General features: G+C 43.5%; 1 protein-coding gene across 1 annotated transcript; it reads right to left on the minus strand.

The window, feature by feature from the left end:
* Positions 1–791: 791 nt before the first annotated feature.
* Positions 792–27937, minus strand: LOC113017703 (neoverrucotoxin subunit alpha-like). Its single transcript, XM_026160820.1, is given in 5 exon segments — positions 792–1251; positions 1253–1328; positions 6639–8117; positions 21888–21983; positions 27877–27937. Coding segments are annotated over 4 exon segments (2106 nt in total). The 5' UTR covers positions 21979–21983; positions 27877–27937.

The raw sequence follows: 27937 nt of genomic DNA on the forward strand, positions 1-27937 counted from the left end.
TCCCACGGACCCTCCAGCGAAGGCGGATGGAGGCTGGAGCGGTCCCACGGACCCTCCAGCAGACGACGAAGGCTGGGGCGGTCCCACGGACCCTCCAGCGGATCCCGGACGAGCCCCCATATGTTACACCCCGGCCTAGGCAACCGGCGTGCAACGCAGGAAAATAAAAATAAGGAGAAAACACACGAAAAAAAACCCCACTAAGGCTCTCCACCAAAATCCCAAAACGAAAATATCCCATGACGAAAATACCAACAAACCCATTCACAGCTATTTACAACAAACCTTTTATTTACAACACGGGGGAGATCGCGACCATGACATACTGAAACACAAGGCTTAAATACATAGAAGGAGCAATCAGGGAATGTACCACAAGAGGGAAACACAGCTGGGGCAAATTAGACCTGACGAGACAAGGAAACGTAAATTGAACACACTAAGATAACACAGACTTTCAAAGTAAAGCAGGAAATACATGACAGTCACGCAAAAACAAAACACTGACAACACCGAAACGTAACATTATATTGATCCATTACTGTCAAGCTATTAAACAGCAGTTTAAGCTACACACATCTAAATATCAAAACTGCTCTGCTGCAGTACACCTGTGCATGTTTGTGATTGGTCAGATGTTGCTAACGCTCCTTGTTTCATGTGAACACACTCAGGCTAAATTGATAAACCCTGAATCACTTATAGCATTGATAGCTTTAGGGTAAGTTCAAGCGGAAAAAAGAAAGATATCCTGGATATGTTGACCCTGCTTCATAAAGCACAGCCTGGGATTACAGACGCAGTGATATGTGGCTATTTGCATTTAAGTAGAATCCTGAGTAAACAGGCTCAGAGAATTTGGTTTTGAAGCTGTGAATGTGTCTCAGTTTGTGAGCTGACACTTCATAGCAGGACAAAGTCCCTGCAACCCAGTCCAGAAACACTCCCAGTCGGGAGCAGCCAGGAGTTGGACTGGGAATTAGGTTTATGTACTGATGCTGACGTTGTGCATAGTAAGTAGGTTTTGAATCCCAAAGGAATCCAAAGCACCAGGACATGTCATTACATCCAAAGCCACAGTTATCATAGTTCCCGATTCTCTCTAATGTTTTGTAGCAAACAGCAGAAGCAGGATTTAAACCTTTCTTTATGCTCCACTCCATCTCCCAGTAGCAGCGCCCATTTAGAGCCTCTTTAAACAGAACCTGACGCACAGTATCGAATCTCTCAGGATGGTCAGGATACGACTGCTGTTGCCTTCTTGTTTCCTTCAGACAGGATGAGGTTGAAGTGCGCTGTGTTTGGATCCAGGCTGAGACCACAGGCATCTGATGGAGAGAACGAGACCTGATCAAGTTCATAATTGATGATAATGTTCTAGACTCCTTCTTAATCTGTCCACTGCAGATCTACAGTCTGTTTTTAACACATGTCAGATCTAAATCACAATCTTATTTTATGGATTTTGCCTTTGAATCCCGATTCACGCATAGTGGTCACTACAGTGGACAGCTATTCAAAGGCTGTTTTCTTGTATTTGTGGCAGTGTTGATGGTATACTTGCAAATAAACCACTACATTGGACACTGGTGTGTCTGTCCATGCCCTGCCACCCACTGGTCAGCCAGTGAGTGGCAAGGTTATATTTGTTGCATTTATGACATATTCTAAACAGCTTTGAAAGAGAAGCACCTGTGGACGTTTCACCTCTCATTCAAGAAGCTTCTTTAGTTCTAAGGTCAAATGGTGGAGAGTCCCAGATTTAAGTCGTAGGGAAGTGCCCCCCAAGGGGGTCATGAACCCCCTGTTGTGTGTTCTTTCTTTTTTCCTTCAGGCTTAGAGGGAACATGTTCTGCCCGGTAGTGTAGGGTCCTGATTACTCCAAGTTTGTGTTCCAGAGGGTGATGGGAGTCAAAGAGGAGGTACTGGTCCGTGTGTGTGGGCTTCCGGTAAACTTCGATGTTGAGGTTGCCATTCTCTTCAATGTGCACAGCGCAGTCCAGGAAAGGCAAACAGTCCTTTGTGTCTTCCCTGGTGAACTTGATGTTCTCCTTGGCTCGTGTGATTAGGTAGAGGATCAACAGGGGGTTCATGACCCCCTTGGGGGACACTCCCCTAGGACTTCAATCTGGTACTTTCTACCATTTGGCAATAGAACTGAGGAAGCTTCTCGGATAAGAGAGGAAATTTCTTCAAGCAACTTAAAGAAGTCCAGACACTTTTCTCTCTTTAGACTACCATGACCTGGATGACTGATAACCTTCACAGACAATTGTTACATATATGTTGTTATTTTTTTATAAAATATATTTCAAATTTCTAAATATATATATATATATATATATATATATATATATATATATATATATATATATATACACATATATATATATATATATACACACATATATATATATATATATACACACATATATATATATATATATATACACACATATATATATATATATATACACACATATATATATATATATATATATATATATATATATATATTTGTATAGCACCCTGACGACAAGTGGGCTACTGGAACAAGAAGGCATCGGTGGACAAGAGACGAAAACAGGGCGTTGTTGGAATGCTACTACGCAAGTAACCCTGGCGGAAGGGGCTACATGAATAGGATGAGGGACCTATGGATTCTTCGATACCCAACATCCACAATGATGGCGAAACAACTAGTAGCTCAGTGTTCCAACATTCGAAAGAAGGGACTGCTCTCACAGCTAGAGATTGACGAGGTACAACATAAATGCTACGGCAAGGAGGAGTCAGGACGCCAGGTCAGGGGGGAGATATCATCACCCCCACCCGAGATTGGGTACATAGCCAATAGAAGAAGGATCGTTGCGTGCAAGAGGAACTGACCTGAAAAACAGGATCATGGCCAAGCTTGAAACCTGGACCCCCCGTAGCCGGTTACCAAGATTACGTGAAGTACCCTCAGAAGGTCTGCTAGATGATGTTAATGCAGCACTACAGACAATAGCTACAACCACGATTACCGACACTAACAAGCTGATCTACAATACGGCAGCAGTGAGATGCTTGACTACAAGTTGAACAGCCACAAGGGGCAGTACCCTCCATGGAGAAGGAGGCTAGAGGGCAAGATCAAAGTAGCACGGATGGAGGTTAGCCAACTAACGGAGTTGCAGAAAGGTGCGATGAAGAAGGTGCCTAAGAAGTACAGGAAGCTGTCCATACCTGAGGCCTTGGAAACAGCCAAGCAAAGACTCACAGCCTTGGCCAGCCGCTTGGGGAGGTACACCAGAGAGATAGAAGGCAGGAGAATAAACCAGCTGTTCTCCACAGAACCAGCAAAGGTGTGCTCTCAGTGGCAAGGGAACAATAAGAGAACAGCGCCACCAAGGCTGGAGACAGAGCAATACTGGAAGAGCATATGGGAGAAGGACGCAACCCATAACGGCAATGCTCAGTGGCTAGTGGATCTGAGGGCAGACCATAGCGACCTCCCTGAACAGGGTCTAGTAACCATCGCAGTGGCAGATATTCAAGAAAGGGTCTCCAGTATGAAGAGTTGGACAGCACCAGGGCCCGACATGGTTCACGCCTACTGGCTAAAGAAGCTGACTGCACTCCACGAGCGTCTGGCAGCACAAATGAACCAGCTGCTAGTTAACGAGTGACACCCGGAATGGCTAACCGAAGGTCGAACGGTCCTGATCCCCAAGGACCCCAAGAAGGGACCGGTCCCATCCAACTACCGACCAATAACCTGCCTCAGTACTACATGGAAGCTCCTGTCAGGCATCATATCGGCTAAGATGAACAGGCACATGGGTCAATACATGAGCGCGGCACAGAAAGGAATTAGCAAGAATACCAGAGGCGCAAAACACCAGCTACTGGTAGACAGAACAGTCAGCCGAGACTGCAAGACCAGACTGACCAACCTGTGCACTGCCTAGATTGATTACAAGAAGGCCTATGACTCAATGCCCCACAGCTGGATAATGGAATGCCTAGAATTGTACAAGATCAACAGGACCCTGAGAGCCTTCATCAGGAACTCAATGGGGATGTGGCGTACAACACTAGAGGCCAACTCCAAGCCCATAGCACAAGTCACCATCAAGTGCGGGATCTACCAAGGAGATGCTCTGTCCCCACTGCTGTTCTGCATAGGCCTGAATCCCCTCAGTGAGATCATTAACAAGACTGGCTACGGATACCGACTACGGAGAGGAGCAGTTGTCAGCCACCTCCTGTACATGGATGACATCAAGTTGTATGCCAAGAGTGAACGAGACATCAATTCACTGATCCACACTACCAGGATATACAGCGATGACATTGGAATGTCGTTGGGGCTGGAGAAGTGTAGTCGGATGGTAACAAAGAGAGGGAAGGTAGTCAGAACTGAGGGGATTGAACTACCAGAAGGCAACATTGCAGACATAGAGGACAGTTACAAGTACCTGGGGATCCCGCAGGCGAATGGGAACCATGAAGAGGCCACTAGAAAAGCTGCAACCACCAAGTACCTGCAGAGGGTCAGGCAAGTCGTGAGGAGTCAGCTGAACAGTAAGAACAAGATCCGGGCCATCAACACCTATGCCCTGCCCATGATCAGGTACCCTGCTGGGGTAATAGGCTGGCCAAAGGAGGAGATAGAAGCCACTGATATAAAGACAAGAAAGCTCCTTACCATGCATGGAGGGTTTCACCCCAAGTCCAGCACCCTGAGGCTGTACGCTAAGTGGAAGGAAGGAGGCCGGGGACTGGTGAGTGTCAGCACCACTGTCCAGGATGAGACAAGGAACATCCAAGAATACATTGGGAAGATGGCCCCAACTGACAGAGTGCTCAGTGAATACCTCAGGCAGCAGAAACCCAAGAAAGAGGAGGGAGACGAGGAACCATCATGGAAGGACAGGCCCCTGCACGGTATGTACCACCGGCAGATAGAGGAGGTGGCTGATATCCAGAAATCCTACCAGTGGCTGGACAAAGCTGGACTGAAAGACAGCACAGAGGCACTAATCATGGCAGCACAAGAACAAGCTCTGAGCACAAGATCCATAGAGGCTGGGGTCTATCACACCAGGCAAGACCCCAGGTGCAGGCTGTGTAAAGATGCCCCAGAGACAATCCAGCACATAACAGCAGGGTGCAAGATGCTAGCAGGCAAGGCATACATGGAACGCCATAACCAAGTGGCCGGCATAGTGTACAGGAACATCTGTGCCGAGTATAACCTGGAAGTCCCGAGGTCAAAATGGGAGATGCCCACAAGGGTGATGAAGAATGACCGAGCTAAGATCCTGTGGGACTTCCAGATACAGACGGACAAAATGGTGGTGGCTAACCAACCGGACATAGTGGTGGTAGACAAACAGAAGACGGCCGTAGTGATCGATGTAGCGGTTCCCAATGACAGCAATATCAGGAAGAAGGAACACGAGAAGCTGGAGAAATACCAAGGGCTCAGAGAAGAGCTCGAGAGGATGTGGAGGGTGAAGGTAACGGTGGTCGGTGCTGGGTGTTTTTGTTTTTTTTTATTTGTTATGTTATAGTTTTTACACAGTTTATATTATTTATTCATTTGTTAAATTCGTAAGTCAAAATGTATGTTGTCCACCTAAGTGGACAAGTAAAAAGAAACCTCTTTGAAAAGTACATGTTTTATAAAATGAAGTTCAAAAATCTTTTTTCATGCCTTAAGATGAATAACAATACTTAAGGGAAAAATCCTGATTGGGGTTGGTTAAATTTCCCCAATAAAAACATAATTTGACATGACATTCAGTTGTCTGTCCATGGTGTCACTGTGTCTGCTCTTGAATCTGCCTGTTAAGTTCAGTGTCTTGTCTGGTTCTGTGTCTGTGAGTTTCCTGTTTTATTCTGAAGGTCTGTGTCTGATGTCAGTGTGTTCAGTTTACGTTTCCCCTGTCTCGTCAGCTGTGATTTCTCGCAGGTGTGTTTCCCTCCTGTCTCCCATCTGTTGATTACTGCTGAGTGTTAGGCCCTGTGTGGTTCCCCTGCACCTGTCTACGTCTCCCTGCATATCCGTTTGTGTCTCTAGGTTTCAGGTCTGTTTTATTTTTAGTTTTCCAAGTTAGGTTTAGTCAGTTCTGTTCTCGCCATCCTTTGCCTTTTGTTACACGTCTTCCTCCTCAATAAAAGCCCACTCACATCACTAGTGCTTGCATCTTGGGTCCTTGAATAATTTACACACGGCTCACCTCGCCGGCCGTGACAAAGTCAGTGTACAACTAAACTGAGTCTAAAGGTATTTAAAGAAAAAATCCACATTGTGCGGAAGTGCAAAACTTGCTTCTAAGCTTTAGTGTGAAAAAACAAAACAATCAAAATCTGGAGACTTTTATCATATCCCAGAGTATGACCCCTTTAACACAAACTGATTAAAAAGAAAAAAACAAGTTCTTAGAAATGCCACGACCAGACATTACCATCTGGATTTTACTTTACGCTGTACATTTTATTTACATATACACATCTTAATGATGCCACTACAGTGGAACGTGAATTTGTTTTTTATTTTATAACATATCCAAGTTACAAAATGAAACCAAATCAGTTATTGCAGGTGTAAAATCCTTTATGTGATTTATTTATGTAAAAGTACTTACACCAGATCAGATCTCTTCTGTCCGTCACCTTTTCCACATCAGTGACATCAGGTCTTGAGAAATCATCAGTGACCAGGAAGTTCTTCCTGTAGTGGTAGATACTTCCTCCTTTGTATTTGTCATTTGCAATAGCTGCTACTAGGAAAGAGAATCGGTTGTCATTCTTCAGAGCTTTGGCAAGGTCATGGACAACGTTGGCCTTTTCTGTCATCTGCTTTATCACTTCATCTGAGCGGTACCATTGGTCCTGGGCAGGTGGAGTGTTACCATCAGTACCTTCCAGTTTCTTTTTCTCCAAGTAGTCAGACATGTTCTGCAGATATGGGTCAGTGGATTTCAGGGAGGTGAAAACAAAGCAGAGAACTTCCTCTATTCGTGGTTTAAACACCTCTCTGTCCAGCTCAGACTGATCTGAGATGATCTTTGTTCCCTCCATCTCGTCTACAAAGTACTTGATGATGGTAGCTTCTCTTTCTTCCTCTTTGATCCACTTGGTTAATCTCTTCTGACTGAACGGTGACTTGTCTCTGTCATCAAACACTTTCACTAATTCCTGCTCATCTTCCTCACCTGCCCTGATGGAGGGAAGTTTCTCTGCCATTGTTTCCTGGAGTGAAGATCTGAAATACTGACAGAGCTTCTTGAATCTGCTCAATTGTTCTTGTATCTGTGGAAAGCTTCTCCCCACTCTGTCGTTCATCAGGTCATTGCATCTTATGTCCAGGTTATAGAGGTCCTCCAGAGCATCTTGAGCCTTTATAACAAGTACAATGCTGATCTCAGTCAGTTTCTCAGGAGCTTCTGGATCTAAAGTCTTCAGCGGCATCAGTGTGACCTTCAGTGGAACACAGTTTTCTCTGTTTTCTCCCAGTAGTTTTGGAAGTTGGATGTATGTCTTCACTGCATCTTCAAATGTTCCAGGGTTGCTTTGAAGGATGAAGTCTCCATAGAACTTGCAGGTGAATTTATCAGTCACAGCTTTTTCTTCATCACTCAGCTTGATGTCAACTTTCCCCTCAAAGTTAAATGAGGGGATCTTCTTTATCACTGCTTGCATGCTGCCCTCGATGACTTGAATGCTTCTATCATCTAACTTCTCACTGTCAAACACAAAGAAAGCATTTGCTCCATAAAGGATTCCTGTGACTACATGTGTCGCCAAATTCTTCACATCTTCTGCTTCTTGAGTGTTCCTGGTTTCATCAGGAGTCAACATCAGCTGTTTGAATTTGGTGGTAGCTTTGTACTGAAGTGTGACTCGACTCTGATGGTGAGATTTCTTGTTATCATTCAGATACTTGGCTGATCCTCCAACTTCAATGAGTCCACCAAAGAAACTGGCCTTTAGTGAAGCATTAACATCCAGCAGAGAGGATTTTGTTTTAGTGGAATCAGACTTACTGACTTCAAACTCACTGCTGTGCTGATTTTTCTCCACTGACTTCTCCTGCAGAGTTTTAGCATCCCACAGTGTGACACCTTTAAGACATGAGATCCACAAAATGGTTAAGAGGAAAAAAAGATATCAGCACCAGAGTATACACTGTGTTTTAATTTTACTTAATGCAGTACATTAAGTAAAATTAACGTTTTTTTACATATACAGGGAGTGCAGAATTATTAGGCAAATGAGTATTTTGTCCACATCATCCCCTTCATGCATGATGTCTTACTCCAAGCTGTATAGGCTCGAAAGCCTACTACCAATTAAGCATATTAGGTGATGTGCATCTCTGTAATGAGAAGGGGTGTGGTCTAATGACATCAACACCCTATATCAGGTGTGCATAATTATTAGGCAACTTCCTTTCCTTTGGCAAAATGGGTCAAAAGAAGGACTTGACAGGCTCAGAATAGTGAGATATCTTGCAGAGGGATGCAGCAGTCTCAAAATTGCAAAGCTTCTGAAGCGTGATCATCGAACAATCAAGCGTTTCATTCAAAATAGTCAACAGGGTCGCAAGAAGCGTGTGGAAAAACCAAGGTGCAAAATAACTGCCCATGAACTGAGAAAGGTCAAGCGTGCAGCTGCCAAGATGCCACTTGCCACCAGTTTGGCCATATTTCAGAGCTGCAACATCACTGGAGTGCCCAAAAGCACAAGGTGTGCAATACTCAGAGACATGGCCAAGGTAAGAAAGGCTGAAAGACGACCACCACTGAACAAGACACACAAGCTGAAACGTCAAGACTGGGCCAAGAAATATCTCAAGACTGGTTTTTCTAAGGTTTTATGGACTGATGAAATGAGAGTGAGTCTTGATGGGCCAGATGGATGGGCCCGTGGCTGGATTGGTAAAGGGCAGAGAGCTCCAGTCCGACTCAGACCCCAGCAAGGTGGAGGTGGAGTACTGGGTTGGTCTGGTATCATCAAAGATGAGCTTGTGGGGCCTTTTCGAGTTGAGGATGGAGTCAAGCTCAACTCCCAGTCCTACTGCCAGTTTCTGGAAGACACCTTCTTCAAGCAGTGGTACAGGAAGAAGTCTGCATCCTTCAAGAAAAACATGATTTTCATGCAGGACAATGCTCCATCACACGCGTCCAAGTACTCCACAGCGTGGCTGGCAAGAAAGGGTATAAAAGAAGAAAAACTAATGACATGGCCTCCTTGTTCACCTGATCTGAACCCCATTGAGAACCTGTGGTCCATCATCAAATGTGAGATTTACAAGGAGGGAAAACAGTACACCTCTCTGAACAGTGTCTGGGAGGCTGTGGTTGCTGCTGCACGCAATGTTGATGGTGAACAGATCAAAACACTGACAGAATCCATGGATGGCAGGCTTTTGAGTGTCCTTGCAAAGAAAGGTGGCTATATTGGTCGCTGATTTGTTTTTGTTTTGTTTTTGAATGCCAGAAATGTATATTTGTGAATGTGGAGATGTTATATTGGTGTCACTGGTAAAAATAAATGATTGAAATGGGTATATATTTGTTTTTTGTTAAGTTGCCTAATAATTATGCACAGTAATAGTCACCTGCACACACAGATATCCCCCTAAAATAGCTAAAACTAAAAACAAACTAAAAACTACTTCCAAAAACATTCAGCTTTGATATTAATGAGTTTTTTGGGTTCATTGAGAACATGGTTGTTGTTCAATAATAAAATTATTCCTCAAAAATACAACTTGCCTAATAATTCTGCACTCCCTATATACTCATATTTTTTCATTAAGATGCGTCCACTATAGCCAGAAGAAGTTATTTGGTTTATAATGAATTTTGCATCCTTTATTCTTCAGTTTTGATTGAAATACTACAACTGCTACCAATAATAATAATTATAATTCTAAACTAACAAAGAAAAGCAGAATTTTAAATGCCAGTAAACTGTTAAAAGTAGAATCCAGCTGACTCTGTCTTGTACTTTAAACAGTTACTGCAGCTGTTGAAAGATTGAAAGAGTTTCTCCCTCTTGTAGGAATGCAGCTGAATAACATTTTATGAAATTAGAAAAGGATCCTGGTGTTATTTGTCTCTCAGAATCAGTTCATAACTTCCTTTCAACTCATTCATGTCACCTAAAAGGTAAACCTGTTTCTCCATCACCTGTTCAGCTCTGATGATTCAGTAAGGACATCTCCTGGTTTCATCTTCATGTTTCCCTCTCACCACATATCCAAACCGATATCATGACCAGCAGCTTTACAGCTGTGGCTCCAGCAAACATCAGCTGATACTAGAAAGTAATATTAAATAAATTCTAACAACAGCTGATCAAGTTTAAATGTGCAGCTGTTGTTTAGCGCGACATCTGCTGGTTTCCTCTTTCTGGCACAAAGTGGGCGATAAACAAGAGAGAAAAGCCGATCAGCTGATCATTGATCAGTTTCATGACTGAAGGAGCAACAGGAGAGGGAGGGGAGAGAATGAGAGAAGAAGAGGCAGCTGTGCAGCAAAGACAGAATAACTCCAGCTTTGTGTCTTTTTCATTGTAGCTGAAGTCCGGGACAAACTGTTCCTTTTCAGCTCAATACAAAACGCGTAATATTTTCTCTGAATGCGGGACAATTTGTCACGGCGAGTGAGGTGAGCCGTGTGGAGGCAATGAAGGAGGATCCAAACGCAGGCAGTCGTGAAGGTGTGAAGGTGGTTTATTGAGCATGAAAGTAAATACAAACGGCAAAGGGAGCTATGACTAACTAGACTGGGAACAAACTAACTACAGAACACGAACCTGAACATGAGCAGAAACACTTGGCGGTTGACAGCAGGGAAACACACAGATGACGCAGGGTGGAATACACAGACGGACCAGCAACTACAATGACGGCAGACATGACTTAAATACACAGAGAATCACAGGGGAATTACACACAGGTGGTGGACACAGCTGGGAATAATCAACAAGACGAGACAAAGGTAAAACTGAACACACTCACATGAGACGCAGACCATCACAATAAAACAGGAACAAGCAACCATCACACTAAGACACAAACTCGACATAGAGAGACAGACAGAAAATGGCACATGGAGCTAGACAAATACTAAGCAGACACAACTGAAGAACAAATCCTAAACACCACAGAAACATGAAACTCAAATAATAAACATCATCATAATCAACACTACAAGAGAACAAGAAAACAATCCCTGATGCAAACTAAAACCAAAACATAATAAAACTCAAACTACTGGGTCCGACGGACCCAGAACCGTGACACAATTACATTTTTTACAGCAACTCTACCAGTGTTGGGGAGTAACGGAATACATGTACATGTACGTATTTAAAATACAAAATATGAGTAACTGTATTCCGTTACAGTTACAGTTTAAATAGGTGGTATTTAGAATACAGTTACTTTATTTATATTGTTATTGTAACTGACTGTAAAAAGTCAGCACAACGAAAATAAACTAAACTTGGTTTATATCTGACTCAGATAGACTGCAGGTCACAACTTCTTACCTGAAGTTCAGTTCACCTGACACTCGGACCGGTGGCCTCCTCGGGTCTCTGCTCCTCCTGCCTCCCCTTTCCCTCATCCACCTGCTGGCCTCAGTAGAAGCTCCGCCACAGCCACCACCAAACACCTGAGTTATTTTTACACATCTGCCAGCATCTGGTCAATCCACCACCTTTCATTGTTCATGCCGTTACAAAAAAAAATCATCGGCCCATAAAAACGAAAAATCACCATCGGCCCACCGGGCAAATGCCCGGTATGCACAATTGGCACTCCAGCTATGCCTGCACGGGATCTACAATCACGCCTCGCCAGCTTGAAACCTGTGCTCTGCTTGTGTTGTTTTTGTTGGTGGTGATGTGCACAGCTGGCAGCGGGAGAGCTGCAGCCATTTAATGTACTGTTACAGCTACCGCGTGATTATCATTGGGTCTGCCGTGGTGGTTTAAAGTTATCAAATCAGTAAACAAATTATAACAAACAAGTACTGTTGAGAAACTATATTACAAAAATTACAATAAAAACTCTCAACAACAAAAACAACTACTGAAAATATAATATGTAAACAACTTAACAACCCTCAAAGCGTCTAAGTCACGTGACCTGACAGCGCAACACCTAAACACAAGCGTCGAGTCTGGCGACCTGGCTCTTTTCTCTTTGCTGCAAGCACAGCATTGCAAACAAGAGCGGAACTGAAAGTAAAGAATAGATCTCACCAGGCTTGTATCGAACCGATAACGACTTGGTATCGATAGAATCAATATTTGGATTGATCTGCCCACCGCTAGTCTACAGTCCAGAGCAATCAATTTTGTGAGAGAATATATCAGTTTGTCCAATGCTGACTTATTAATTTTGGTCCTGAAGCCAGTCATTTCATCAAGTTTGGGCTGCCAACACGTTTTTTTGTTACTGGGACTGCTACCGCTCTCGAGACCGGTCTCGAGACCACTTTTACGTGATCTTGGTCTCGTCTTGGTCTTGACGGACTTTTGTCTTGGTCTCGGTCTCGACGGACTTTTGTCTTGGTCTCGGTCTTGGTCTCGCTGTTTCGGTCTTGCGTTCTCAAATCGACATAGTGTTCAGGAGATTTGGAGTCAACCATCAGCGGAGCGGGGGGGTGGCTTACTGGGCTTAAGCCCGGGTCATTTTTTCAGAAGCATGGGGTCTTTTGGAGTGTAATTTGTTAGTTAGATGCCTGACTGACAACTGTATAAAACAAAAACAACACGCGAAGCACAGAGCGCACCGTCGTAAATTCCCCCTAATTTTGGTATGATCCGAGCTCAAGCACTAGGCGACTGAGCACAGCACCCATGTGAGCGAGGGGGGAGAAGCTGCTGCCTGCGAGTTTGCTGCAGACAGAGGAGAGCTTAAGTTTGACCAGGTACCAAAGCAAATCATTCGTACTGAACTAATAATGTAAATATGACGGTGTATCACAAAAGATATCAAACTGATCACTTGGTTGCATTACTTGCTCTTCAAGTGAATCAACAAATGGATAAATAAAAAGCCGAACAGCAATGCTGATTTTTTAGAGAGTTTTAGCTTACATTTCATATTTTCAGTTGTTACCCTCCACGGCTAAACAAACTCTGTAAATCGGTTTCAATTGTGTACTGATCAGAATCAGAATCAGAATACTTTATTGATCCCTGGGGGAAATTATTTTTTGTTACAGTGCTCCATTTTAAACCAACATTAAGACAAGACAGACAATACACTAAGAATAGTACAATATATACATATACATACATACATACGTCACTTATAAATAAATATTTGGAAAAGAAACATGTGTAGTTGTAGCAGCAAACAGTGTGTTAAGTGGATGCGTTGTACAGGGAGATGGCCACAGGCAGGAATGATTTCCTGTGTCGTTCAGTGGTGCATTATGGGTAATCTCAGTCTCTCACTGAACGAGCTCCTGTGACTGACCAGCATGTCATGGAGTGGGTGGGAGGTGTTATCCAACATAGTCTTTATCTTGGACAGCATCCGCCTCTCCGACACCACCTTGAGGGAGTCCAGCTCCATCCCCACAACATTGCTGGCCTTACGGATTAGTTTATTAAGTCTGTTGGCATCTGCGACCCTCAGCCTGCTCCCCCAGCATGCAACAGCATAGAGGATCGCACTGGCCACAACAGACTCATAGAAAATCCTCAGCATTTTCTGGCAGATGTTGAAGGACCTCAGTCGCCTCAAAAAATAGAGACGACTCTGGCCCTTCCTGTAAAGTGCTGTGGTGTTTTTAGCCCAGTCCAGTTTATTGTCAATGTGAACTCCAAGGTATTTATAGTCCTCCACAATGTCAACACTGACCCCCTGGATTGAAACAGGGGTCAAGTGTTTCCTGGTCTTCCCTAAGTCCACGATCAGTTCCTTGGTCTTTGCCACTTTGAGCTGCAGATGATTCTGCTCACACCACGTGACAAAGGAGTCGACCACAGCCCGGTACTCTGTCTCATCATCCCTGCTGATGCATCCAACCACCGCAGAGTCATCAGAAAACTTCTGAAGATGGAGGTCTCTGTGCAGTGGCTGAAGTCTGTGGTGTAGAGGGTGAAGAGGAAGGGGGAGAGGACAGTCCCCTGTGGTGCCCCTGTGTTGCTGATCACCTTGTCAGACACACACTGTGGGAGACGTACATATTGTGGTCTTCCTGTCAGGTAATCAACAATCCAGAACACCAGAGAAGCATCCACCTGCATCGCTGCTAACTTATCACCCAGGAGGGTCGGCCTGATGGTGTTGAAAGCACTGGAAAAGTCAAAAAACATGACCCTCACAGTGCTCGCTGGCTGGTCCAGATGGGTGTAGACACGATTGAGCAGGTAGATGATGGCGTCCTCAGTTCTGAGACGAGGCTGATAAGCGAACTGAAGGGGATCCAGGTGTGGTCTTACTATGGGTCGCAGCTGGTCCAGGATGAGCCTTTCCAGGGTCTTCATGATGTGGGAGGTCAGTGCCACGGGCCTGTAATCCTGGGGGCCACTGGGACGTGGCGTCTTTGGTACAGGGACGAGGCATGATGTCTTCCACATCACCGGGACCCTCTGCAGACTCAGACTCAGCATAAACAGTTTATGAAAGACTCCACACAGCTGGGGGGCACAGGTCTTGAGGACAAGGGGACTCACTCCGTCTGGTCCAGCAGACTTGCCTGAGTGAAGTCTCCTCATTTGCATCTCAACCTGGTATTGAGTGAAGGTGATGGGTGGGGGAGGGGTGTCAGGAATCTCACAGGAAGCAACATGTGAAGAGAGAGGCTGGCACAGTGGTGTGGCTCTGGATTCCAGGCTGACTACAGGTGATGTTGTGGGGGTGGGAGCAGACACTGTGGTGTCGAATCTATTGAAAAACAGATTCAACTCATTGGCTCTATTCTCACCTCCCTCAGTTCCCCTGCTGTTGGTTGGCCTGAATCCAGTGATGGTCTTCATGCCCCTCCACACCTCTCTCATGCTGTTCTGCTGGAGTTTCCACTCCAGCTTCCTCCTGTAATTGTCCTTAGCCTCTCTGATCTTGTCCTTTAGTAACACCTGGATCTTCCTCACCTCCTCTTTGTTGCCCCCTCTGAAAGCCCTCTTCTTGTTGTTGAGGAGGGCTTTGATGTCCTTAGTCACCCACGGCTTGTTATTTGGGTAACAATGAACAGTCTGAGCTGGAACAATGGAGTCGGTGCAGAAAGTTATGTAGTCTGTGATACACTCAGTAAGCCCATTGATGTCCTTGGCGTGAGGCTCACAGAGTGTTTCCCAGTCGGTCACCTCGAAACAGCCCTGTAGTTCCGCTATTGCCTCCTCTGACCACCTCCTAACAGTCCTGGTGGTCACAGGTTCCCTCCTCACAATTGGCACATAGCAGGGGGTGAGGTGAATCAGGTTATGATCTGACCTACCAAGTGGGGGGAGGGAGGAGGAGCTGTATGCATCCTTGACGTTAGCATACAGTAGGTCTAGAATTTTCTCTCCCCTGGTGGGACAGTCCACATATTGTTTGAATGTTGGTAGTGTATTGTCCAGTGATACATGGTTGAAGTCACCCGAGATCACAATAAAGGCACTCGGGTGCTGAGTCTGTAGCCGAGCTATGGCAGAGTGGATAGTGTCACATGCAGCTGTGGGGTTAGCAGAGGGGGGAACATAAACAGCCACCAAGATGACGTGAGAGAATTCCCTGGGTAAATAATACGGCCTGAGTCCAACAGCACACAGTTCAGTGTCCGGGCAACAAATCCTTTCTTTGATTGTTATGTTGGCAGGGTTACACCACTGGTTGTTAACTAGAACAGCAAGCCCACCTCCTTTCCGCTTACCGCTAGCGATGCTGTCCCTGTCTGCCCGAACAGTGTGGAAGCCTTCCACGGAAGCATTCTCATCGGGAATGTCCTGGTGCAGCCATGATTCGGTGAAACACATCAGGCTACACTCTCGGTATTCCCTCTGACTCCGTACCAGTGCTGAGAGCTCGTCGATTTTAATTGCCAACGATCGCACATTACCTATCACGATAGACAGCAGACACGGTTTAACACTTACATCACCACGGACTGCCATTTGGCTTTTTCTACCTTTAAAACCCGGAGAGCAGCCAAATGGCTTTTAGCTAAGCTTTAGCTTCAGCCAAGTGGAAGCTAAATTGGCTAGTCATTCATATGTATATTAGGTTGTTACCTGGGAATTCTGGAGGGAGGGGAGTGGGGGTGTGTGATTGAGGGCGTGGGGGAGCTGCTAAAAGCTGTGCACTTCCTTTTGTGTTTCATCTTGATGCATTCTCAATCATCCAGGGAAATAAATCTCCAAAAGTCACCAACTTGGAGTGTTTCAGTTTGCCATCTTAGGGAGAAATCAACACACATGGGTGTATGTCCTTTGTTGCTGAGATTTATTGATAAAAACAGTACAAAAAACCAACCATTTGTACACATATTTACAAATACTAATAAAAAGCGAGTGAGTACATTTCAACATTTTCAGCAATCACTCACAATCCTGGCACTGCCATGGTATCTGTAGTCTGCATTTACCTTGGCTTGGCTTCCTGATCAATTGTCCACTACCAAAAGGAAGCCAAGCCCTGTGATCACACCTTGTTTTGTTGTAAAGGGTGACAGGGCTTGGCTTCCTTTTGGTAGTGGACCATTGATCAGTCGTCCATTGTGGCATCACTGTGATCACACCTTGTTTTGTTGTAAAGGGTGGCAGGGCTTGGCTTCCTTTTGGTAGTGGAGCATTGATCAGTCGTCCATTGTGGCATCAATGTGATCACACCTTGTTTTGTTGTAAAGGGTGGCAGGGCTTGGCTTCCTTTTGGTAGTGGAGCATTGATCAGGCGTCCATTGTGGCATCAATGTGATCACACCTTGTTTTGTTGTAAAGGGTGACAGGGCTTGGCTTCCTTTTGGTAGTGGACCATTGATCAGGAAGCCAAGCCCTATATATATGATACAATCTCACTGCACTTAGCCTAATCCTTCATTGCCCTGAAGAATTCTGTGGTGTACGGACCTCCTCTCCAAGGAAAGAAAATGCAGAGAAGACTGACCACTCAGCAGGCCTTGGAAATGATCCTGAGGGAAGTCGACCCTTGTGACTCGGATGGAGAAGACCTACAAGTTCAGCCGGATTCGGACTCAGAGCTGTCTGATCAGTCTTCCGGTTAGTTGCATTTCATGTTATTTCCTATTTCATTTCAAATAAGTAAGTGGATGTAGTTTGTAAGTAAGATATTTCAGACATTATTCTGATACAGAGGAGGAGATACTGGACCTTCCCATTGCTCACAATTTGAATTTGTTCACACTGCAGATGAGGAGACTGCTTCTGCACCTAAAAAGAGAGCTTGTTTGGGGACTGAGACAGCGAAAGATGGCACAGTGTGGCGTGAAGAACAGGTGGGGACCTGTCTCCCTTTCACCCCAATAGAAGCGTACGCTGCAGATGGAGAGCCAACGGCTAAGGCCAGGAGAAATATCACGAGTCGCCTTCAGAGCTTCCTGTGTTTCATCACTCTTGACATGCTTCATAGCATTCAAGAATGGACTATTCAACATGCACAGCAAACGGAGCATGTTCATTGGTTCATGGACCTCCCTGAACTAATGGCATTTATTGCAATTGTCATCTTGCGGGGGGTTACCAGGGTTCCATCTCTAAATGACTGCTGGTCAGCAAACCTGGGAAACCCACAGATAATTGGAACTATGGCACGAAACCGCTTCCAAAACATCATGCAACACCTACGCTTTGATGACAAGTCCACCCGCAGTGATCGAGCAAAGACTGATAAGTTCGCTGCAATTTCCAGTTTGTGGGGATCATTTGTCACCAACTGCATCACGTGCTACAACCCTGGTCTACATATCACCGTTGATGAACAGCTTTTCCCATCAAAGACTCTGTGCAGTTTCCTGCAGTATATTGCAAGTAAACCTGACAAGTTTGGGATCAAGTTTTGGGTGGCTTGCGACCTAAAATCCAAGTACATTTGCAATGTCTTCCCATATCTTGGCAAGGACCCCAGTCGTCCCAGTGGGGAGAGACTTTCTGAAAATGTAGTAATGAGGCTGATGGAACCATTCCTAGACAAGGGCAGAAATGTTACCACGGACAATTTTTTCACATCGCTTTCACTTGCGCAAAAACTTCTTAGACGGAAAACCACCATCCTCGGCACAGTCAACAAGATTCGCAGGGAAATTCCTCAATCCACTAGACAGACAGATCGCAATGAATTCACCACTCAGGTATGTTGCAGGTCTTTTGTGGTTCTATGTTTATGTGTTTCATTGTGTGTAAAAGGGCTATGGAAATAACAATTTATCTTATTTCTTAGGTGTTTTCAACCTCTGCTGCCACGCTGACGGCGTATGCGGCCAAACGGAAGAAGACAGTCTATATTCTTAGCAGCATGCACAGCGTGGTTCAGACTGATAACACTACCAAAAGGAAGCCAAACACTGTCACCCTTTACAACAAAACAAAGTGTGGCGTGGATGTGATGGACCAGATGGTTCGGGAGTACACTGTCCGCAGAGGAACACGGTGCTGGCCAGTTGCCGTGTTTTATAACATGATTGACATGGCAGCACTGAATGCACATGTGCTGTATCAAGCATGCTCCGGGACGAAGGAAAGACGGGTGGACTTCCTGGTGGAGCTTGCAAGGGAGTTAGCTCACTCTCATGTAGCTGCGAAGAAGGCAAGAAAAGAACAGTTGCCTTTGACACAACCCTCCACACCGAGCCCTGGAAAAAGAGCCATGTGTCAGGTCAAACACAATTGCAAGAACAATCATGCCACTGTGCGATGTGTTCACTGCAACAGATACACATGTGGTAAATGTAGACTACAGATACCATGGCAGTGCCAGGATTGTGAGTGATTGCTGAAAATGTTGGAATGTACTCACTCACTTTTTATTATTATTTGTAAAAATGTGTACAAATGGTTGGTTTTTTGTACTGTTTTTTATCAATAAATCTCAGCAACAAAGGACAAACACCCATGTGTGTTGATTTCTCCCTAAGACGGCAAACTGAAACACTCCAAGTTGGTGACTTTTGGAGATTTATTTCCCTGGATGATTGAGAATGCATCAAGATGAAACACAAAAGGAAGTGCACAGCTTTTAGCAGCTCCCCCACGCCCTCAATCACACACCCCCACTCCCCTCCCTCCAGAATTCCCAGGTAACAACCTAATATACATATGAATGACTAGCCAATTTCGCTTCCACTTGGCTGAAGCTAAAGCTTAGCTAAAAGCCTACCAGCCATTTGGCTGGTGGCGGGTTTTAAAGGTAGAAAGGTAGAAGCCTGGGACTGCCAGTAAACCTCCTCCTCGCTTCGAGCCTCCGCTGTCTCACCGTCACCTTCTTTCTTCTCTTCTGTCCGTGACCTCTGCATCCCCGATGTGTTTTCCTCCAAATTTCAGCTGGTACTTCTGCGGGCCTGGCCAGCGAGCCGGCCGGCATCAGGGCGATCAGCTGATCTCTGGAGTAAACAGTCCGTGCGTGTAGGAGATGTGCCGCGGTCCCGTTCCTTGATAAAAGTAACAGTTCCACGGCCACCAGAAGAACAAAAACTCTCTCAATCCACATGATTGAGTAAGAGATAGAAAACGGAGGGAAATACAAGTCAGAAAAAAAAGAATACGTAAGAAAAAAGAGCTAAACTAAGAGAAAAGCAGGAGCGACTGTAACAGGCTGCACGCTGGTTGGCGCATGTGCACTGAATGGACATAAGGAGCTTCTTTCAAAGAAAAAACTCAGGTAGATGTTATTTTATATATTATGCTTTGGATGTTGTTCAGTATATCTATGCAAAACAAGAGGAATTTCAATACAAAGCAGTATATTCACAGTTGAAACCAGATATTTACACTTTAGGGAGAAAACATAAACTTTTTTTTACTGTTAAACATCAATTTAGAGTAAACTTTTGTTTTAGATAAATAAATATTGAAATATCTTTTGAATTAGTTAAATGTCAGAATAAAAAGAGGGAGCTGTCTATTTTAATCACTTTCATCAAATTTAGGAGTACATATACACTAAGTTTATTGTTAATTAATAAGAAAACTCCAGACGATTCCATTCTGAGCTGAAGAAGCTTCTGATAGGTTAGTAGAGTCCATGTGAGTAAACTGGTGGAACAGCTGTGGATGCATATAAGGCAAAACACAGAGCCTGTTTCTTTGACATGGGAAAATCAAGAGATGTCAATCAAAACACCAGGAAAAGAACTGTGGAGCTCCATAAGTGTGGCTCAATTTGAATACAATTTGGTGCCATTTGCAATTAAGAAATACAGACAATTTCTCTCTTTACTCTTAAAGTTAACAAATATGTTTTTTATATTTATCAATCTAAAAAAATAAACATTTAGTCTGATTTGATGTTACAATTAAAAAAGTGTTTGTGTTTTTATCTGAAGAGTACATAAATATCTGGTTTCAATTGTATATTTGATGATGTTGGTGTTTGGCTTGATTGTCAGCACAAAGAGGGAGAGAGAGGAACAGAGAGGGAGAGAGAGAATGACGACAGAACAGAGATGGAACAAGAGCAGGTGAGACACACATGTTAGTCAGATGGTTGTTTGCCAAAACTCATCAGAACATGTACCTAGTGTTTCTTTTTAGATACCATTTGTTCCTTTTCAAATTCTATATTTATTAAGTTATGCAGGCTTGTTTGCACAACAAGGCTAAATAATTATATAAACTTTTCTCAATCTAAATAGTGTACTTTGGTAGAATTAAAAAATAAGTGTAGTGCAGGTCTATGATGATTTTTAGTGCTACTATCATCTGGTTCTGTCTTGGTTACTGTTGTAGTCCCGTTTTAATTTCGGATCAGTTCTGGGTCTGGTTGAATTGGGGTTTAGTCCCTGTGTCTTGATACAGGCCCGACTTTGTTCTGCCTTGCTGCTTAATTAAAAAAATAGTTTAAGGTGTCCTGCATATGTATATAGAATAGCATCTGGCTGCAGTTTAAAGACTTTTTTTGTCTTGGTCTTGGTCTCGTCTCGACTCGGTCTCGGTCTTGGTCTCGTCTCAACTTGGTCTTGGTCTCGATACCCTCTGGTCTTGGTCTTGTCTTGGTCTCGGATTAGGCGGTCTTGACTACAATTCTACTGTACGGTGCTTTTATCAAGGCTTCCGTCGGTTAGTCTTTTGAAATAAAGTTTGCCTCCGATCAGTCCTAGCAACGTGCTTTCTGATTCTTCCATTTTTGTAGTTCTGTGCATCAGTATAATCGATATACCAGGACATCATGCATTGACAAAAGTTCCCCTTTGCTTGGATCACAAAGGGTGATTAAATGTGTAAATTTTTTAACGCATTTTTAAAAGATTCATTAATTGCGATTAACACGTTAAATTCCCACCCCCAATATTATGAAGTTCAATCAGAATTTTTGCTTTTCACTTTTAGAACGGTTCAATAAACACATTGTCCTGATATTTTGGAGAACAAACTGTACCTACCTGTGCTCCACCTTTGAATTCACATACAGTATGATTATAATTCACAACCAAAAATGGAAACCAGATGTTATTGTGGATGTTTGAAGTAATTGAATGTCTGGAAATTTCTCTCAGGTCAAACCAATCAAAACAAAAATTATACTTCAACAAACCTGTTATTTTTTCCAATATCAGATGTGAACTTTTGATTACAGAATGAAAACTGAGTTCAGGGGTCAGTAAAAGAAGACACGTCTTTGATAAAAATGTGAGATTATGCTGTCCAGATGTTCTAAAATCAGTGTGGATACAGTGGATATAGACTGAGAATCTAAACATGTCACACGTTACCTGGGATGAGTTTATCACTCCGGGCATCATAGAGCATCCCTAAGGTGAAAGGTCGACCCAGAGCAGCCACCTCCATTATTTTTGAGTCCATGTTTCCTACACAAATAAAAATATACAGACAGTTTTGTGGAAAGCACAGCAAAGTTAATCCTACTGTAAACGATAAAGTGCAAATTAATCAATTTGAAAATAAAACAAGTAAAAAAAAAACGGACAAAGACCGGACTAAGACCACCAGGTACCAGAACAGCTTCTTCCCTACAGCCGTCAGACTCCTGAACTCTGCCTCCTCACATCTGACCCACATTAAGCTCATGGACTGAACACACACACACAACCACCTACAACCGATACACACAATAGACAAAATAAACAAATGGCCGACTGAACCCTCATACACACAATAATAACATGGACTGAACCACCACTTACAACCACCAGAACTTCATATAACCACTGTAGAAATTAGCCACATATCTGACTGATCTAAACTGCACTGTTAGTAAGTAAGTAAAGTAAGTAACATTTATTTATATGGCACCTTTCGAGATAAAATCACAAAGTGCTTCACATAAGCTAGAACATAAAACAACATCAACCAAAGGCAAGTTGAAAAAGATGGGTTTTTAACTGTTTTTTAAGAGAACTGACAGAGTCTACAGATCTCAAACTCAATGGTAGAGAGTTCCAAAGTCTGGGAGCCACAGAAACAAAGACTCTGTCACCTTTTGTTTTTAATCTAGTGTGCTGGACAACCAGCAAGCCCTGGTCACAAGACCTCAGGGACCTGCTGGGAATCCCACCGACTCTATGGGAACATTACACAGACACTGATATCTGTTAATAAAGTGTGATGGAAGTTTTTAAATAAACTGCAAACACTTGATGAGCATCTTGTGATCTGGCTTAATACTATGCTGCAGCAGAGAGAGCACTCTGATCAAACACCACACTGGTCTCTGACAATGGGCGCTAGCTTGTGGCTTATATACCAAGTGAAAACAACAACTTTTGATTTTTCAATAGGAAGAGGGCCATGTGACACATCAAACTTATTGGTAATGTCACAAGAAAAACAATGTTGTATCCAAGATGGCCGACTTCTAAATGGCCACCATGGTCACCATCCATCCTGAGGAGTTTGCCCCCTCACATATACTAATGTGCCACAAACAGGACTTTAATATCACCAACCATTCCCATGTTATTACGGTGTATCCATATAAATGGCCCACCCTGTACAATGACTTTAGTATATTGCAAAGTGTTACTACTTTCAGCCACTAGGGACAGTGGGTAGTTTTACACGGGATGTCCTTCTTCTGACTCCAGCTGGAATCAAACCAGCAACCTTTCAGTTCCCAAGTGAATGTGTAAATCACAATGCTGTGAAGCCACTCAAAATTTGGGTTGGAAATTTATACACTAAAAAAATTGTGATTTTGTCTTAAGATGTGAGTGACATTTAAAGTGTTTAGTGAAATTTGGAAGCAGTTCACAGAACTTAAATAAAGTTGCAAATAAAAAGTTTAAATAAAAGCATCAAAGATCCAATCGCAATAGAGATTGACAGACCACGTGACTTTCGCGCATTGCGTGCCGGGAACTCGTAGCAAAACAATTCAAGTACCGCATCAAAAGCAAGCATTTGCAGCACCGCAAAACGTTCATTCTCCGGTTCCAATACCTTCTTGCTTTTTCTTTGCCCCCCCAAAAAGGTATGTACAAAACGAAGGAGAACAATGCCGGGCCGTACAAAGACAGACTTGATGAAAAGTCAAAGAAAAGATACGAGGACAAAATCAAAGGAGTGAAAGGGTCAGACCCTTACGATCACACAGAGTGGACAAAAGACGTCAGCGTGCTGCCCAACTTTCACCACGCTCATATTTATAATTATACGGTTCTTGGAGTGAGTGCATACACTCATGAAGTTTAGTAACTTCAGGTCACTGCAACAAGCCCAGGAACAGTTTACCGACGGATGGGTACAGGACCTTGAAATGCAACATGTAGAACGAAAGACCATCGTACGAACAAAGGTAAGTTTACCAGTCTCACAAATCGTCTTCATAAATACACATTCGTTAACCGTTTATTAATAGGACCTTTGAGCTCAACGGTAATTAATCAGTAGTGGAAATAATTTCTGGTTCGCGTTACAGAAATGTAGCAGTGACAATAATACTGTATGCTGTAATCGTACTCTGCAATTAGTGATACAAAAGAACTGTTTTATCCTGTGAATAAAAGTATATGTTTTTGTCAATGTACCATAATAACAGAAGCGAAACACAATATTGTGTCAGGACAATTCACTATTTATGCACAATAAATAAAGGAGCATAGCGCGACAATTTCTGTTCAGCGCCAGACTTGCTTGTAACCTATATCACCAATTATGTTATGAAAATGACATAATAACTACAACAGAAGACTGACCTTCGTGGAAATGCTTGGAGCAGACTAACATGTGAGCTGGAGTGTTCTGCAACGTTATATTTAGTCTTTGAATGGCTGCAATCCAGGCCATCCGTCGCCTCTTTGTTACTTTGGAAACATGGCTGAACAATTTCTCTTCAACGACGTAATCCGATAAAAACAATCTCTTTACCCGTCGGCTTCCCGTGGCTGTCATGCGACCGGCTGTTGCAGTTAATAATACAACAGCTTCTTGCCATTTTTGTGTTTCTTTTTTCGCTGTGTAACTGATTTCAGTTGAAAGCCTGCGAGCACTAGTACCTCGAGTTCCCAGAATCCTTTGCGGTTTTACCCCTGAATGACGTCACATTTTCAATCTCTATTAAGTGATCAGGCCAACTAAGTTTGGTGGATTTTTGGGTGACATATGTACCTATGTAACTATATACTGCACTGAACATATATATTTTAACTTTCACCCAGAGTCTTTAGCACAAGACATTTTGCTTCACAATGGTTTATTAAGGTTATTATTTACATGTATAATATAAGATTATGGTAGTTAATGCTGTTGAGAGTTCTCCTGAATAACTCACTCTCCAGCTCCAGTAACTATGTCCCCCCAACACTCAACGTCTTTCATGCAGCACAATCATAACAGTTACATTATAACAGAGATACTGAATATATACAATAAAATCAACTTAAAGATCAGACGATAAATTCTCTCTCACACACACACACACACACACACACACACACACACACACACCTACTATAAACCTACAATGAGAATAAGCACGTAACCTATGTAGTTAGGTCGGGCATTATTTACATGTATAATATAAGATTATGCCACATGCTGACTGTCTGTTATAAGATTTCATTATTTGGATTAATGTGTTATGTTTGCCTGGGTTGTGACCTATTGTGATAAGCCAAAGCAAAGGGTAGTCAGAGTCCTGACTTCCCTTTGGGCAAGATCTTGGCTGGTACCCGACCCTGCAGCCGTGTTTGGCTGGAGGATGAGCTGGAAAGTTACCCAGCAGAGGGTGGGAATACTGGTCCCTATATATTAGGGGACCAGATGACACCCCAAATCCTCTTTTTCCTGCTGCTATTTTCTGTTCATCCCTGTGTTTCTCTGCTGTCTGTACTTAAAGCTGTACATTTGCTTTGCTTGCCTTCTGCTATGTATCATCTTGCTATACTTTGTATAGATTTTCTTGCTGTTCATATGATTCGGTTTATTAAACTCTGTTCAAAAGAATTCTACTCTTTTCCAGCATCTTTTTGAGTGCCTTGATTTTATTTGGATCTAAAAAAGTTGGATCTCCACATCGTTGGTGAGATAAGGTTATCAGGATGGCTTCAAAAAAAAGCAACGGCACACCAAACAAATATGCAGAATTGGTTAAGTTTGTCTCCATTTTTCTTTGGCTCTCGGAGGAGGCGGACGCACTTTTCTCCTCTCTCTTATCTTCCCTGCTAGTTCTTATGTCCTTGTCTTGTCTCGTGTCTTTTTTGTATTACTTTCCCTGGAACACTCTCTCACGGTCTGTGTCTAAAACCTAAAGAGAATTATGGATTTGATCAACTGGTCTCTGAATGCTATTGACACCCTTTAACGAGAAGTCTGGGCTCGGGAGAGCCCGAGTGCCCTGGAGGGACTTTCCCTGCCGGATACACGATGGACGGGTGGCAGAGGATCGTGCGCCTGGCGGGACTGTCGATCGAGGACGCTGAAGATATCTACCTATTCGGAACCATCATAACAGGGTTCTTGCTGATCGGAGCTGGCTTGGCCCTAGCCTGTCGGAGAATTAAGAGAGCGGAACCGGTTGTTCAAACCCCCACAAGGCTGCCCGCTGGGATTAGAACGACAGGTGCGACTTCTCAGAAAGGGCTCACTGAAGGCAGCATGGTTAAGAGCTTAGAGGCGCTTACGACTGCAGTGAATCCTCAGAATAACACCTTTGAGCGTATGTCTGTTGGATTACATCAGGAAAGAATCAACTCAGAACAACATCTCTGGGCGGAAGCTGGATTACATCTTGGCTCAGTTGGCTGCAGTCGTGAGGTCTCAGAATCTGCTATGTGAGCAAAAAAGAGTGACAAGACCACAGAACCGGCGGCTGATAACATCACGGAGAAGCTCGCAGCTATTAACGGGAGATTGAGAGACCAGTGTCAGAGTGTTAAAAACAGCTCGAAATTCTCATGAGTTGTTTGCAAAAGAAAAATCACCATCATAATGCGGCTACCCCTCCGGCGCCAGCTGTGGGCTCAAGGCTGGAGCCGAACAAAAACACCCTGATAACGACTGTGTTGAGTCTGTTCCTTCCCATTCCCTACAAGGCCACCTGGGTTGGCTGGAAGACTGTTACTTAGCCTGGCAGGGCGAAGGACACTGTCTGAGCTGAACTATGGACACACATACATATACTGATAAGCACTCACTGACGCATCACCCTCCCTATCCAACGCCACCTCCAACGCTTACCTCCCCCATGATGTGGACATCGGGTCAGCTGGAGGCGCAGTCGAAAGATTGCAGCGGTCCCAGATCAGATGTACACACTGGAACTCTTTCCCATGTTGCTTGTCTGTGTTTATTGTGTTATGGTGTGTTGATATCTGTGCATTCCTGTATTATCCTTTTGTGTTGCACATTTCAATGTTTTTTTTCTCGCTACCTGGCCTGACCTGTCTCCCCAATGTGATGTTTGTGTATTGTATGTACGGTCGGCAAGGTCTGTCATCTCGGTTGTGGGCAAAAGACCTGCAACTGACAAATAAAGGCTATCGCATCTCTCTCATCTCAGTATACCTTTTGTGCTTTCTTCAAACCTTCAGGTAGCTCAGAATTGTCTCCAGGACCCAGGTCCGACTGACTACTTTTTCTTTTCAAATATTTAGCTATTGCTATAATGCACTGCATTGTCTCACTCACAGCATGACTATTATGTAATTTCTTCTTTGACTTGACTTCTGTTTTATCTCCAGTTGCAACCCATTTAATTAGAGCAGCTAGTTGTACAGCTCTCTAGTGGAAGAGAATGTAATTTTTCTGCCTGTTAGTCACGCCAGTTGCTTAGAGTAGAAACAGAGATCATTTTGTATTATTGTAGCATCTGTTTTTGTGATTTGGTGCTATATAAATAAAATTGAATTGAATTGAATTTGGACGTGTTTAGTCCAAATTCCAGGCATTACCGTGACGTCCGTGAAACATTTCCAATGAAATATCTCTTTAAGTATTCCAGTGGAACATTCAGACAAAGATTAATCTGGAAACCAGAACTATGTGAGAGTGTCCCATGCAAGCACAGCCTGAAACATAGCAACAGCTGTCCCACAGCGAGTCTTCTATGTAACAAACACTATATAAAAGCTGAGCGAGTGAACAAAGTCTCAGGGAGAACAAAGCATGTGCTGCAGGAGCCACACTTAGTGTAATGTTGCGGGTCATTTTTAAGCAAAATGTCACCACTATAGAAATCACTCAGATTAAGTCCTAGAACAATCAGTTCAGTCTCTAATGTTTCTGTTGCAAAGAGTTTCTTACCTTTAGGCAGCGAGGAACAACTGGAATTTTAGTGTGAAAATAACAAAAGGATTTTTTAAGT

This window comes from Astatotilapia calliptera, unplaced genomic scaffold, assembly GCF_900246225.1.
Source record: "Astatotilapia calliptera unplaced genomic scaffold, fAstCal1.2 U_scaffold_19, whole genome shotgun sequence".
NCBI classification, from domain to species: Eukaryota; Metazoa; Chordata; class Actinopteri; order Cichliformes; family Cichlidae; genus Astatotilapia; species Astatotilapia calliptera.